The sequence below is a fragment of the Molothrus ater genome, chromosome 18 (genome assembly GCF_012460135.2).
Source record: "Molothrus ater isolate BHLD 08-10-18 breed brown headed cowbird chromosome 18, BPBGC_Mater_1.1, whole genome shotgun sequence".
In the NCBI taxonomy this organism is placed as follows: domain Eukaryota; kingdom Metazoa; phylum Chordata; class Aves; order Passeriformes; family Icteridae; genus Molothrus; species Molothrus ater.
Genome location: NC_050495.2, coordinates 55159 through 69673, shown reverse-complemented (window position 1 = coordinate 69673; position 14515 = coordinate 55159). Strand labels below are relative to the sequence as shown.

Here is a 14515-nt window from a genome sequence, read left to right as displayed (position 1 = left end):
GGTAGATTTAAGGTTTTTCTGCTGCAGCAGCTCACATGCTGAGCCCATCCTTTCCAAAGGGACAAAATGTCACAAGTATCGAGGCTTCCTTTTGTGTCTCAAATGAGCCCAGGGAACTTGGAAGTTCAGATGTTGATCTGCTAAAGAGGGAATTAAGTTGCGCTGTATTTCTTGCTAAAAAGGTGGAAATCTGACCTTGTCTAGTGCCTTGCTAATTACAGATGCAGAGATCATCTTTATTTAATTACATATGTTTCCATTGATGTAAAATAGCCACCAAATTTGAATCCTCGGGATTTTTTATATTCTTAAAAGGATCTGTAATTATGGCAATTCCCACCATATTGGAATTTATTATTAATTTATGTTTCAGTAAGATAGAGTAAATATGCAAACTGGAGCAGAAGAACAAGAATGTTATATAAATCCTTATAATTAGAGTAAAATTCCCTCTCTGTGGATGTTAAAGTGTTAGAATTTTGTGTCCTGCATTATTACCCTAAGACCCGATTTCCATAGAATTTTAAAAGCTGGTGTCACAATCTGCCAGCTCTGGAGAAAAAACTGAGTGTGTGGGGCATAGAAATCTGAAGATGCGTCTTTGTTTTCTATTGCTTTCATGCAAGAAATTAATGCAAGACCAGATGCAAATAATGTGCAATAATTTCTAACGGGCAATAACAAATAGAAGACAAAGTTGAGAGTTGCCTCCTAAACATCTTGCTCTGGCTCACATCACTCCATGGAGCTCTCTGGAGAAAACACAGCATGAAATGTGCTGCAAAAAGGCTGAGAATCCCAGAGCCAACACAGAGTTGGGTTTGGAGTTGCCCTTGAAAACCATTAAGATTCCTCGGGAAATCCCATATAAGGCTCTTCCAGCAGGAAAAAGTTTGTCATCCTTCCCACAAAGGATAAATCTGTTTTCTTTTACACCATCCAAAATATTTCAGAAATCCCCAAAATACTCTTTCCTAGCTGGGGCAGTGCTGCTGCAGGTGTTGAAGTGCATTTGCCGGTACCACCAGTACATTCATCCTGGAAGCTCCACAAGACTGCAGTCTCTGCTTAGTATCCTGCAGCTCTAGATGGTATCAAAGTCCTTAACTGCCTCCTTCCCCACCTAAAGCCTTCCAGATCTATTCAGATGTTTTCCTCCTCCTTTATTTTCTCACTTCTTTTCTTCATTACAAAACAACCCATCTGGTATTTCTGTGTTTCACTGTAACATACCAGACATTTCCAAACATAAAAGCAGCTGGATATCCTGTGTGCAGGAAGTTGTGGCTGCTCCAGGAGAGGAGGAATAGGGATGTGTTTTTGGAAGTTCTTGCTTAAGGCTGTCAGTGCCTGGTCCCACCAGCTTGCAGGAGGTCCTGAGCAGAGAGGGAGGGAGGAGACGAAAGGCTCCTCTCTCCTGCCCCGGCTCAGCGGCACAGCCTCACGCTGTGGCCAGGAGTATAACAGCTCCAGCGCAATGTCCAGAGGATTATTTTAATCCAAAAAAGAAAGGGATTTCTTCTAATGACTGCTAGAAATAGAAAGCAGTTGCAGCTGCTGCTGGAAAGCAGGATGGCTCTAAATCATGGCTCCCATCTCACACGCTTTGCTTCCTGCTGCTGCCGCCCACCTGACACTCACCCCCCTGGGAAGGTGGGTTGAGTGTGGTTCAGTAATGTCCAGTCTGTCCCTCCAGGCAAGTACTTCTGGAGACTGACTCGCAATAAGCACTTGGTCTCCCTCCAGCCGGCTCAGATTCACCGTTTCTGGCGGGGCTTGCCGCTCAACCTGGAGAGCCTAGACGCAGTCTACGAGAGAACCAGCGACCACAAGATTGTCTTCTTCAAAGGTGAGAGCAAACATGGTGCTGGAGGTATAGAATGCGGTGGTAGGCAGGAGACACCAGTGCCACGTGTTAAGCATCTCGACTGCCAGTCTGAATCCTGTTGTCCATGAGCAAGGCCAGAAGAAATGAGCTGGCAGGGAGGGCAAGCAAAAGGTAATGGTTGCGTTCCCCAGAAAATGAGGGAAATGTCATTGAAGATAAAGTTCAGCCAAATGTAACAAAAATCTTTTCAAGAGCTTTTCAGGAATGAAACACAAGCAGAAACCACCCCTGCACATGCTCAAAGGTGGTGTGTTCCTCCTTTGACCTTTTCTCTTTTCAGCATGTGTTGCTGAGAAAAAAAATAGAGAGGAAATAAAAATGGAACTGAAGGCCTTCGGTTTTAATAATTATATTTCTGTCACTGTAGTTTTTTTCTTAAAATTAGTAGTATAATTCTCTCTTTTAATTTAAAAAAACTTGCAAGCTTTTATTTCAGAAGAGCTGGAGGAACATTTTACCTCTTGGTTTCTATACAAATGTCTGAGTCCCCCACACACCATCTACCTGTGCTGGTTAGACGCCACCCATGCACTCAAGTGTCACCAAAGACCCTGGCAAGACTCTTGTTTCACCAAGGTTGTGCACTTGAAGTGCTAAACACATCCCAGCTCTCCATTCTTCCTGTTTGGAAACTACTTGTTGTCTCCCGACCGTTCTGCTTGAAACATGGTGCAATTATCGGTTTCAGAAGTGCTGAACGAAGTGCTTCTGGAAGCAATAATTTGCTCTCAGTTCCCCCAGCCAGGCCAGAGAGATGGCTCATGTCCCACACAAGCCCCTAGGCTTGCAGAAGGCCTTTCCAAATGCAGCTGACATCCTCCTGGACTGCCGCAGCTGAGAGCAGAGCCATGCTGAGCCCCACATCTCTTCATGGAACAGCATATGGAAGGCTCTGCCATGTGTGTCCAGCTGCCTCAGGCAGCCTGCCCTGCTCTGCTTTCCCAGAGGGAATGGGGCCAGCTTAAGGGGTGTGCCACCCCTTATGCCTGGCTCTAGACCCTCCCAGTCAGGTCTGCAGACCACAGCGGTCCTCAGTCACTTCCTTCTCTCTCTGCTGGGGATGAACAGACAACGAACCAAGAGCACAGGTCCAGGGGCTCCTCTCAGCTGCTAAGGAGGCTGAAATTCCGGATGTGCCACGGCTGGCATCTTGTTCCAAGACACGCGTTCTCTGTGTGTGTTAGTCCTGCCTAGTTCCCAACATAAACTCAGAATTTTCTTTCCAGCTATAAAATCTGACTCATTCTCTCCCTCCAGCTCTATTTCATTGATCCCTGGACTGAAACCAAAGAGCACAAATTACCTTGACCTCTAAGGTCCTGCTGCTGATACATGGGCATGCATTTAAGGGCCCCTTCAGATATTCTAGAAAACCAAGGGAGGAAAAACCTCTGATCCTTAAAATAGGCTATGCGATACCCAAAAGGGCACTGCGGGTTCCTAAATAGGTGTTGTAAAAGAAGAAAGACCATTCCAGTGGTTAGAGAACTATGAAGAAATTGAGACATCTGAGTTAATTTGCTTGTTCTATCCTTCCCAAGGTCAGGCCGAGGGGGCAGCTGTGTAAGACCCTTGAAGAGCACTGAGCTGCTTGTATGGGATGTATCAGGTCCCTGTGCATCCTCATAATGCACAGGTCTTTCGGCCCATCTGGCCCTAGAAAGTGGTGATTTCTCTTCCAAAGTGGACCACACTTGGCTTCTCAGGAACCAAATAGTCTGCAGAAAGTGCCCAGTTTGCCCACAAAAGCTGCTTTGTTTCTTTGGATATCAGGCAGAAATCCAAGGGGCAGAAAACCAAATGCCTCCATCAAATACATAAAAGTGACAGCTCTACTGATGCTGTGTGTTCATATCCTGCGACAGTCATGCTTTCAGCAGCGGGGCTATGTGGACAGCCTGAAACAAAGAAGCAGCTATTCAAAGCCAGAGGTTCCCCCATGGGCTGACCCCTTCTTACTCCCATCCTTAAATGCCCAGAGCTCAGCCCCGAGACTTTGTCACCACAGTAGATAACAAAACATTAGCTCAGCTCATCTGTGGGGAAATGCTGGTTTAGGCTATGAAACACATGTCATTTTATTCTGTGCTTGTTTCCTTTCCACAGGAGACAGATACTGGGTCTTCAAAGATAACAATGTGGAAGAAGGGTACCCACGGCCCATTTCGGACTTTGGCCTGCCCCTGGGAGGAATCGATGCTGCTTTCTCCTGGGCTCACAGTGACAAGACTTATTTCTTTAAGGACAATCTCTACTGGTGCTACGATGACCACGAGCGGAGGATGGATCCCGGCTATCCTTCAGAGGCCATCCCGTGGAAGGGAATACCCAACCCTTTAGATGATGCCATGAGGTGGTCAGATGGTGAGTCCATATGCCAGTTTAAAAAAGCACAGCAAAGAAAATCAGTGCTCTATTGAGCTGTAGCCCCTTCTACCCTGCCTGCCAACACAAACACTGAGCCCCTCACAGGATGTTCCTGGTGACTGGAAGCTGAAGAGAGAGGTGTGATTCCAGCCAGAACTCCCCATACTGCTCACTAGAGGACTTTGTAATTTTAAACAGGCATCAAAAATAAGGTGGGGGGATAATTGTTGCACTTCGTTAAAAGAACACAGTTGACATGCGATGTCACTGTTTTGCAGTGATTTTTATCCTATTACGGGCTGATTTGGTCCTCCCCGGTCTTGTTGTCATTGGATTTTTAGGTGCTTATATGAGGATGCAGACAGAAAATACTTTTAAAGATGTTTTCCCAGAGTTACAACTTATTTTCTGATGAGATTTCTCAGTGGTTTTTTCCCCTGAAAAGACCACAAAATTTTGTCACAATCAGCTATTCACTCACAACAAAGTGGTACTTCCAGGGTTTATTTACTGGTGACCTAACAGTGTATTAGCAATCATTAAACCAGGCAGAGAGGAAGGCTACTTCCAGAGACTTTTCAAGCTGAATTTCCAAAGCTATTGAGAGTGACATTCCCATAGGTAGAAGTCCTCCTGAGCATGGAGCCTGCTTAGAGAATTCACAGCCTCCCAGTTCAGAGTGGAAAAAGTGCACGTGAAAGCAGAAGGTTCCCAGGGTCCTGTGTAGGCTCAGGTTATTTTTCTGAGCCCAGGGTCAGCAGCACACACCTCAAGTCATTAATGAATAGTGGGCTCTCCAGCTTTACCATGCCCGATTACAAGAAGGAGAGTAGTGCATGATGTGTCCAGCTGTGGGTTCACAGGGCCTCGACCCTACACACCCACAAGTACTGGGAGGCATAGCTGCTCCAGGACTCAGCACAGAAGAGGCAACAGCTCACCATCCACCTCCAACTGCTGGTGGCTCCTGGCTGAGGTGAGAGATCCTGCGCGGGCACAGAGTTACCTTCCCTTCTGGAGCATCCCTCCTGCAGCCAGAGGGGATATTGACAACAAGCAGTGATATCTCATGTGCCTCTGCTCCCAGGCCTCAGCTGGGGTGTTTGACCTTTCTCTGGGACGCCAACCACCGCCACTCACCTCGCGCTTGGGTTTTGGTCTCTTTGCAGGTGCAAGTTACTTCTTCAAGGGCAAGGAGTACTGGAAGGTGCTGGACAGTGATCTGGAGGTGCAGCCCGGGTACCCACAGTCCATCGCCAAGGACTGGCTGGTGTGCAATGACATGCAGGCTGACGCCCCCGAGGCAGCCGGGAGCAGCAGGACTGGGGCGCGCTCCAGGCCGGGACAGCATGACGAGACCCGCTCGAAGAACCGTTACGAGGTCTGCTCCTGCACCTCGGGCACCCCATCCCTGCGCCCTCACCCCATACCGAGACTGACTGCCAGCCTCGTGCTGGCTGTGTGGACAGCAGCACTGGTCTGTGTGGCCCTCTGACGGCTCATCTCACCAGCAGATCAACACCATGGTGCTCCGGGATACAGCTCCGTGATTGCTAATTGTTGCAAGCAGAAAAAAAACATTCCTAAGAACATGCCAGTGAAGGGTTTGAATTCTCCATGAGAAATGAACAGTGATTTTGTTTTGGGATTTTCTTTCTTCTTGATTTTAGTTTAAAGGTCTAATAACAGAGTTGAGTTCTGCATCTTCTTATTCCCCCATCCAGTTAAAGATAAGAGCAGCCTTATGTTGAATTTAGAAATGCTTCATAGAGATGTGTTGCTCTGGATGTTTAAACACAGCAAACTAGGGAGGGGAGAGCTCCCGGGATGGAGTGGGGACAGAAGAGTTGCTGCTGAGATAGATGGCGACAGAAAGGCAGCCAGCAGGAGGTAGTAGTTGTGTGCTGAGACAATGTACACATCCCATTGGATGTACTAGGTAGAAGAAACCGTGACTCCACTAAGATTAACTGCAAGGTGATCATTATTTACTGTCAAGCCTGCTGTAGTCACTGGTGTCTGGGTAACCTGTATCAGTTTCTATGGGTCAGAAACACCTTTGCCTTTCAGAAGGCGCTGCAGCTTATCTTTGTATACGAGTCATTGTAATTTAACAATTTCTCTAATAAACCTTGGCCGCCTACATGGAGATCTCCCGGTCCTGTGCCACATCAAGCCTGATACCTGCAGCAAGGTACTGTCGGCTGAGGCTCGTAGCAGCCTTGCCTCTGGATGAGGGCAGTGCAGCCAAATGAGATGCAGTTACAACCACTGCCCCAGACTAATCTGTGCACACAAACTCCTGCTCTCACAGAAATCCTGTGTCAGGTTGGCCTTATGTTTTGGGAGGAATCAAGATTGCATTTGTTTGTGGCTCTGCCATACCTGGCCGTGCTGCACACGATGGGCTGGAGCAGGGAAGACACTGTGTGGTCAGCTCAAATTCCTTTTGATGCCTCTGACAGGAGTTTGGAATGGCAGAAGCCAGGGTCAAGTGCTGCCTTTAGATGCTCCTGTTTGTATTTATTCCTCACCGTTTATCAATTTTCTGTGGTATGATTTGGGCATTTGAGAGTCCTTGAAAATAGTGAGTGAAAACTTGGATGAGATGTCAAAGAAGCCAGGGTCCTCGAGTCTGCTGTTGTCAAGGTGCTGTTGTCATGGGCGGAGACCACTGGGACACAGTCTTCTCTGCCCTGCTTCTGCAAAGCTCCCGCACAAATGTCTTTTGCTGCCGTGCCGAGGCCAGCTTCTCGGGGAGACACGGAGCAGACAGTGTCACTGCGGGACCCAAGGCTGCTCCAGTGGCCCTGGTGCTAGGTGTAAGACAAAGCCCTCTGTGGCACAGCAGGAAAGGCAGGAAAAGTGCACAGTTGCATCCTGACAAAAAGAGGGGGGTCACCTTGAGTTTCCCTCTGCTATTTGCATTTTTGAATAGTCCCAAGCACTCACAGGTGTGCTATAATGTGATTTTATGGGTCATGACTCAATGAAACATCCCATTAAACCACTAAATAGCCTTTAAAAACATACAAGCAAAAAAATCTCTGGCATACAGCTCCCTCTGCTGAGTGAAGCTGCCTCTGTGGTTCAGAGCAGCTCCCCATCCCACCTCTGCCAGTCGAGCCAAGCAGAGGTTGCTGGGGCTGTGGGAGATGTGAAGTTCCTTTGATTGATTCCCATTGCATTTCTTTCTCTTCAGTCATGAAGACACAGCTTTTAGTCCTTGAGTCTAAACGTCAGCATGTTACAGATTCCTCTTGGAGCTGTAGCCAAGTAGCAGAAGACACCCTCTTTCCAGTCCTGGAGTACTTGATTGTTCATCTGTTGAGCTTGGAAGAGACATGCTGGACATGAAATTGCAGAGAAGCTACACTTGCAGTAGCAATTGGAACGAAAAGCAGTGGAAGCTGTTCACTGTCTGCTCGTTCCCCATGTTTCCCTCAATCCTCTGGAGCTCCAGGTCACCAGACATCAGCTTTGCTTTTCCAGCAACGTTTTTGCTGAAGGGTTTCTAAATGGGGTGGTGGGCTTTGCCCCCTCCCTTTTCCTGGGAATGAGAGGCAGGCACAGTCAGGGGTATATTAGCCCCAGCCTTTGCTAAGGGGCTTCATTCCCTCTCTGGGATCAGCTGGGATAAGAGCTCCTCTCATTTCAGTGCAGAAGCTCTTTCAGCTTATCTCAGCTTGTTTTCAGTAGGTGCTTTTGGGTATCTAAAGCAACAGAGGTTTGGAAAACACTGTAAAGCATTGAACTCAGGGAGTATTTAAGTTCGTGATTTAGGGTTGTGTGTTTAGGGGTGTTAAGGTGCTTTTATAATTTCTGGTTTTGTTCTTGTTTGGGTTTTTTTTGTTTTGTTTTTTTAGGTTTTGTTTAGGAAGAGCACAACTTCCTGAAAATACAGGTTGTGTCAACTACAACACTTCAGAGTTTTTCAGCAGATTCATCGTGTCACAAAAGAGATCTACCCTGTGTCGAAGATGATGTTTGAGATTGAGGCTTCAGATGAGGTGAGGATTGTGACTAGGAGAAAGAGGGGGTGAACAGGGTACCCAGTTAAGGGATATTGTGGGGTGTTTTGAAGGCAGCAGGGTGAGAAATAGCGTTGATTTGAGTTCTGCATCTTTTTACAAGGCTTTTCACAGGCATAGCAGAGGCATTCACTTGTCTCACAGCACAGAGACTCATCTACTGCACTTACAGAAATGTCATGTAGTTTTGCCTCTCTCTAACCCAGGTGCCACTCATAATAACATCCTGAGTCTTGAACTCAGGATGAAGCTGGAGACTTGAGGGTCCCAGCACACTTAGGAGAGGATAAGTAGCTGACTGGATGGGATTTGGCCCTAGGAGGGAGAGCCAGGCTGTAGCCATGATATTTTCTGAAAAATCCTTTCCTTAGCATTTTTTCTCCTGAGAAGCTGAGAGGCCTCAGGAACAAAATGTAAACAATGATTATCTGCTGCTGTGGAATGCAACAGGCGCATCTGTGATTGGTCTAATGCGGTTGTTTCTAATTAACGGCCAATCACAGTCCAGCTGGCTTGGACTCTCTGTCCGAGACACAAGCCTTTGTTATTATTCTTTCTTTTTCTATTCTTAGCTAGCCTTCTGATGAAATCCTTTCTTTTATTCTTTTAGTATAGTTTTAATATAATACATATAATAAAATAATAAATCAAGCTTTCTGAAACATGGAGTCAACTCCTCGTCTCTTCCCTCATCCTAAGACTCCTGTGAACACCGTCACACCAGGCTGTGATGGAGGAGCAGGTGAGTGGGGAATGAGGGGGGGGTCATGCTGGATTACTCTCCCCCAAGAGGGACCAAAAGCTGCCAGAAAATTCACACGGAGGAGTGGGTGTAGAACACCAAAACCTGTCAAGTTTTTCGTTTTTATAGGTATTGGCAAAGAATTGGAATTTATCTCTAAAACCATTTGGAAAGAATCTATCCATTCTATTGTATACAGGAATGTAGGAAATTCTGACTAGAGACGCATAGTCGTTTTGAAACCAATGTTATAATGTTTTTACCTAGGAATGAACCAATCAAGTGCCCTTAAACCGTAGGAACAGCTGCTGAGGCTGAAGGGAATAAATACAAAAGGCTCTCCGGCAGCTTCGGTCTCCGTTCCCTGCCTGCCCCAAAGCGCGTCCAGCCTGGCCCGGGCGGGGGACGGTGCTGCCACCTTGTGGGCACAGAGCGGTGCTGTGCACAGAGGGGAGCGGCGAAGCACAGTTAGGGGTGCAAAGGGGCATGACCGGGCTCGAGCGGCCGCCGTGCGGGGCGGTGGCTGGGAAGAACGACAGCGGCGGGGCCGGTTTCGGCGGGCGGCGGAGGCGCGGAGGGGACAGAGCTGCCATTTCAAGGCGGAGAAGCGCCCGCGTACCAGGACCCTGCATGAGCTGGGTCGGGCTCCAGCCACACTCGAGATGGCGCCGCGGGAGGACTCCGGCAGAGGCGTCGCCGCCGCTCCCTGCCACGGCTCGCGGGGCTCCGGTGCCGCTGACCCCGCCACCCGTTTTCTCCCGCCGGGAAAAGCAGCAGAAAATGGCGCTGAGAGCGCGGGATCCGCGTCGGGACCGGGTTGAGGCAGCCGGCAAGAGAAACGCCTGTGTGAGGAGCGGGGGATGCTTAAGGGTACCACAACAAAGATGGTGGCTTGGCCGGGAGTGGCTTCTGCCAGTACCAAAGATTGCGGAGAGGAAATCCAGGAGAAATGGCTGCTGGCATCCTGGGCTTGCCAGGCAGGTTTTGTACTTGATTGCAAGGCAGTTTTCCTGCCTCTGCAGGGGGTGAAAAAGGGAAAGGGGTGACAAAAAAAGGTCACTTTTTACGCCACATCCAAGATGGCGGCTCAGGGTGGCGCTCACTTGCCCTTGCAATGATTGCGGCAGTGTGCTCATGCGCCTTGGGTAGGGAGAAGAGAGGGCGGTACAGGAAATACCCCGCTCCGTCTGATCGGAAAAGTGCTTTCTCCTGGGTCTGGGCGGCATTGAGGTCACAACGAGTTCCAAATTATCCTTGTGCCTCTCCTGTTGTGACTAAGTCGGTGTTCCCTGAGTGGCTGCAGCTCCCTGCGTGTGGAGGGAAGAAGCCTGTGCTGGAGAATGGGAGGAAGGTCCCTGCTGGTTGCTGTGTCCTCGGTGGGCACAGAACTCTGGCCAGGTGGCTTGGTGAGTATTGAAAATGTGAAAAAATGCGTATTTTGTGATTGTCTTTTCTCAAATATTAAAATGAATATTATATGTGTTTTGTTAGAAAGTAATGCTGTATTAATTCTCTTAAGTAGTGTGTTAAATATAGTTTTAGGTTATAACAAAATGTTAAAGTAGAAACTATGCTATGTAGGAGACTTTTTGTAAAGAAAGGACTCGCAGCGAGATAGCAGTCACAGGACACCTAAATCTTTCAGAGAAAAAGAATTTATTGCCCTCTTATCAGAAGAAACAAACTTCTTCCTGCCTCGAAGGCGCTGTTAGGATTCAGAGGAAGAAGTTGATGATGACCAGACAGAATCCTGTGTTTGAATGGAGTTTATGCATCATGTATGAAGTGTATGACTATGCAACAGGCTATTGCTTTTAAGGGTTAATCCTTTGTTAATGGGGGTACTTTTTCAGGCTCGTGCTGCCCGGAAAAAGGTACCCGGACGTCCGTAACTCTTTGTCTCTATTGTCTCATATTTAATTTAATTTGTCCAAATTATTATTACTCTAATTGTATTACTATTTTTATAACCATTTAATTACTGTTAAATGTTTAGCATTTTAAAAACAAATGATTGGCGTTTTTCACAGGATCAATCCTGCTTCCTTTTCACTGAATTGTTGTAATGAGTCATCAGCTTTTAGCCAGCCTCAGTTCAGCTTCTTTTTCACGAATTTTTTTGGTTGTTTTGATCCTGAACTTGCCAAACCCTTAAGTTTGCTAAATTAACCCTGAGAAGGTTCTACAAGCCAATGCTGAGGGGATTGGGGATTGGATAGTTAGGATCTTATGGCCCTTCAAGGGTTGGGTTCACCCCCTGATTTTGGTGCCAAGGGAAACTCCAAGTTAACACGGATCAAAATAGGAAAGGTTCCCTCATCAAAGTCAGCTTTCCAAACCTCTGTTCAGGATCCAAAAGAAATGGGAATGCCCTTGGCAAAAAAGGTGCTTTTGAGACAAAGCAAGCTTAAAATGCCTGTAAGCGGGAAATCCAGGAGAAATGGCTGCTCTGCTGGCATCCTGGGCTTGCCAGGCAGGTTTTGTACTTGATTGCAAGGCAGTTTTCCTGCCTCTGTATGGGGTGGCACCTGCATCCCACTGGAAAGGGGAGAGAAATAATTCCCCTCCTTCCCTGGCCCAGCCCTGGAGTGGGAGCAGCTTGCCCTTATCCTGGAGTTATCCTGCTCCTGCCCAGCATCCCTCTGGTACCCTCATGTGCTTCCCAAGCTCCCAGCACTGATGGATCTAAACAAGGAGAACAATCCCTGTTCCTTCTCTTCTCCATCCTTGATGTTCCTGGGCCCTGCATCTCCCTGGCTATTCCCTGTCTGGCTCTTCATCTCCATCCCACCTTCTCCTGGTCACATCTGAGCCTGAGATGTGTTTAGCAGCAAATCCATTCCTTTAAAGGAAGCCCAGTGCAAAGAGCAACCAGCTGCAGGTAAGTCTTCCTGCATTTAATTTTTCTCTGTCTGCAGGCTCTGTCTTCCCGCATCTCATTTTTCTCTGTCCAGTTTTGGAGGGTTTCTCTCCGTGCTTTCCCATGACCCAGATGTGTCCCTTCCTTTGTCCAGATCCAGTGCCAAAGGATTGATGAGCTGATGAGTGGGGTCTGGGATGAGAATGGTTCTGCTAAAATTAGGGAAAGAATGCTAGAGGAAAAATGAGCTTCCTTTGAATGTCTGGAATAAAAACACTGGGAAAGGGCACTTTTTAATCCAATTTGGTGCCACCTCCCCTTTTTTTATGGCTAAAACTCCATGGTGAGCAATCCAAGCCAAAAGATGAAATGCAGGAGTCTTTGATTCTGCAGTGAGCTTAACTTCCCTTTTCTCCTCTCTTTCAGGACAGGGAGAACCACTGAACTTGTCCTGGCCTTGCCAAGGTGTTTGAGCTGCCAAAACCAAACTGGAATTTACTTGGAATAAGATTCTTCCCCAAGAGGGATTTCAATCTCATGCACAAAGAGGAGAAGACATTAATGCAGCGTTGAGACAGCTCCTTGCTGAGAGCAGTGGTTTTAAGGTTAAGGCCCTTGTTTATCTGGGAGGGTGAAACCTCTGTGTTCAACCCTCTGGGATCATCACCTTGGGCTTCCTGTGCTTCTCAAGCTCTCAAAGTAAAATTGACCTACCAAACTCATCTTTATCTCAATCCTAATCCCTGCATCATCCTTCAGGTGTATTTCCTCACAATGAAATTTGAGTAGAAAATGCTTTAGGAAATGCTTTTCAGCCCCTTCTTCCCCAAAGGCCCAATCTGCTTTAATTAGGAATGCTCTTCAAGCACAAGGTTTGGATGCAGCCAGTGAGACTCACATTTCAGAGGGACCATCAATGGTCTGATAAAGACACAGCACTTTCAAGCAGGCTGCTGGACTGAGGAGGATATTTGAAACATGTTGACATGCAGTTCTAGCAGAAGTGCAAAATGAAATGCAATGTAGAAGCACTGGAAAATGAAATGCTGTTAGACAAGGCTGCTCCCCAAATTTGCTCTGCCTGGATCCACCTGCCCTGCAGCACAGCCTTCTCCCTTTCTCCTCACTGCCCTCTGCTCAGCACCAACCCAAACCTGGGCTATTCCAATTCCTGTCAGACACAGAGCAGCTGATGGGCAGCAAATGCAGCCTTCCCAAAGTGGCTGCCCATGACCTGGCCTGCAGGGCAGAGCTCAGGGAGGAGGTGGCAGCTTCCTCAGTGGCTTTTCATGTCCTCTCTCTCCCGTGCAGACACTGGCATGCATGGCACGGCTCTCTTTTGGCAGCCGGTCCCCTGGCAGGGCTGTGTGAGCACAGGGTGAGCACCGGGTGAACTCTCTCCTCCTTGCTGTGACACGTGGGCTGGCAGGGATGACACAGTGACCTCTGCCAGCCGATGCTGCCTGTGCCATCACCTGGCACTGACGTGTTTGATGAAAATCCTTTTGCTGGGATTTTTCTCCTGAGAAGCCTCAGAACAGAAATGGAACCAGTAACAATCTGCTGGCTGTGGAGTGTGGGCTGGAGATGGTTTAGCAACAGGGGCATCTTGGATTGGTCTCCTGTGCATTGTTTCTACTTGATGACCAATCATGGTCCAGCGGTGTCGGGGCTGTGAGCAGTCTCAGGTTTTTATTATTCATTCCTTTCCAGCTTTCTGATGTCTCCTTGCTCTTTTAGTGTAGTTCTAATATCTCATTTTCTTTTAATATAATAGAGATCATAAAATAATATTTCAGCCTTCTGAATGGTGGAGTCAAGATTCTCGTCTCTTCCCTTGTCCTGGGGACCCTCAAACACCACCACAATCAGCGGCCGAGCGGGTTTGTGCGAGCCTCTCAGTAACCCTCAGCCGGTCCCGAGTCGGCAGACACCGGGGGGGCAGCCCCGACAGGGCCGACAGTGGGGAGACACTCTCTGTGCCCCGAGGGTGCTGAGGGCACCTGGGCTGGGGGGAGACACTCTCTGTGTGTGCCCCGAGGGTACTGAGGGCACCTGGGCTGGTCGCCTTTGCAGCAGAAGAGACACCAGAGACAGCGGTAGAAGATAAAGGGCCGACTCTTAGCAGGGGTTAATCCAAGGCTTTATTAGGACCCCCAAAGGAGCTCCTGCACCTCAGGGGGCCTCCTGCTGAGAGCCCCAGGGAGATGTGCCAAGGTTACATTTAAAGGGAGGTGGAAACCGACAGTAGATAACATCCTACCAACCATTAAGTGACCCTAAGGGATGGATGCTGGGTGATAGACATATAGGAGAGCGTATGGGGTAAGGCTTGGGGGGCTGACCCCTGGCCTCTGGCTAATCACTGGACAACTTGGACCTAAACTTCTGCATGGAGGGGATGGGAGGCTGAGTGATTGACAGAGAGCCAGGGTGGGGGTTTGGGGATGCTCTCATCCCTGGAGAGGGATAACACAGGTAGAAGTTTGGGATAAACCATTTGGGAGAAATATGGGGATACAAAACAAAATTACTTCAAAGTATTACGAAATATAAAAATGCACTACAGCAGGTTTGGGCAGCACCAAATGAAATGTAATAAAATGCTTTAAAAATAGAAAAATTAA

General features: G+C 47.9%; 2 protein-coding genes across 4 annotated transcripts in view; both read left to right on the top strand.

The window, feature by feature from the left end:
* The window catches only part of MMP17 (matrix metallopeptidase 17), a 50053-nt gene extending 43649 nt beyond the window's left edge, over positions 1 to 6404 (top strand). For all 3 annotated transcript variants that reach the window (XM_036393349.2, XM_036393351.2, XM_036393350.2), the window contains 3 exons: positions 1697 to 1849; positions 3995 to 4252; positions 5425 to 6404. In XM_036393349.2, the coding sequence (XP_036249242.1) occupies positions 1697 to 1849; positions 3995 to 4252; positions 5425 to 5750 (737 nt within the window). In that variant the 3' untranslated portion in view covers positions 5751 to 6404. The remainder of the gene's footprint in view (positions 1 to 1696; positions 1850 to 3994; positions 4253 to 5424) is intronic.
* Positions 6405 to 9514: 3110 nt separating this feature from the next.
* On the top strand, positions 9515 to 13681 carry LOC129046867 (uncharacterized). Its single transcript, XM_054516742.1, has 3 exons — positions 9515 to 10014; positions 10308 to 10434; positions 12315 to 13681. Exons 1-3 carry the CDS (start codon positions 9515 to 9517, stop codon positions 12330 to 12332), a joined length of 645 nt encoding a protein of 214 aa, XP_054372717.1. The 3' UTR covers positions 12333 to 13681.
* The last annotated feature ends 834 nt before the right edge of the window (positions 13682 to 14515 follow it).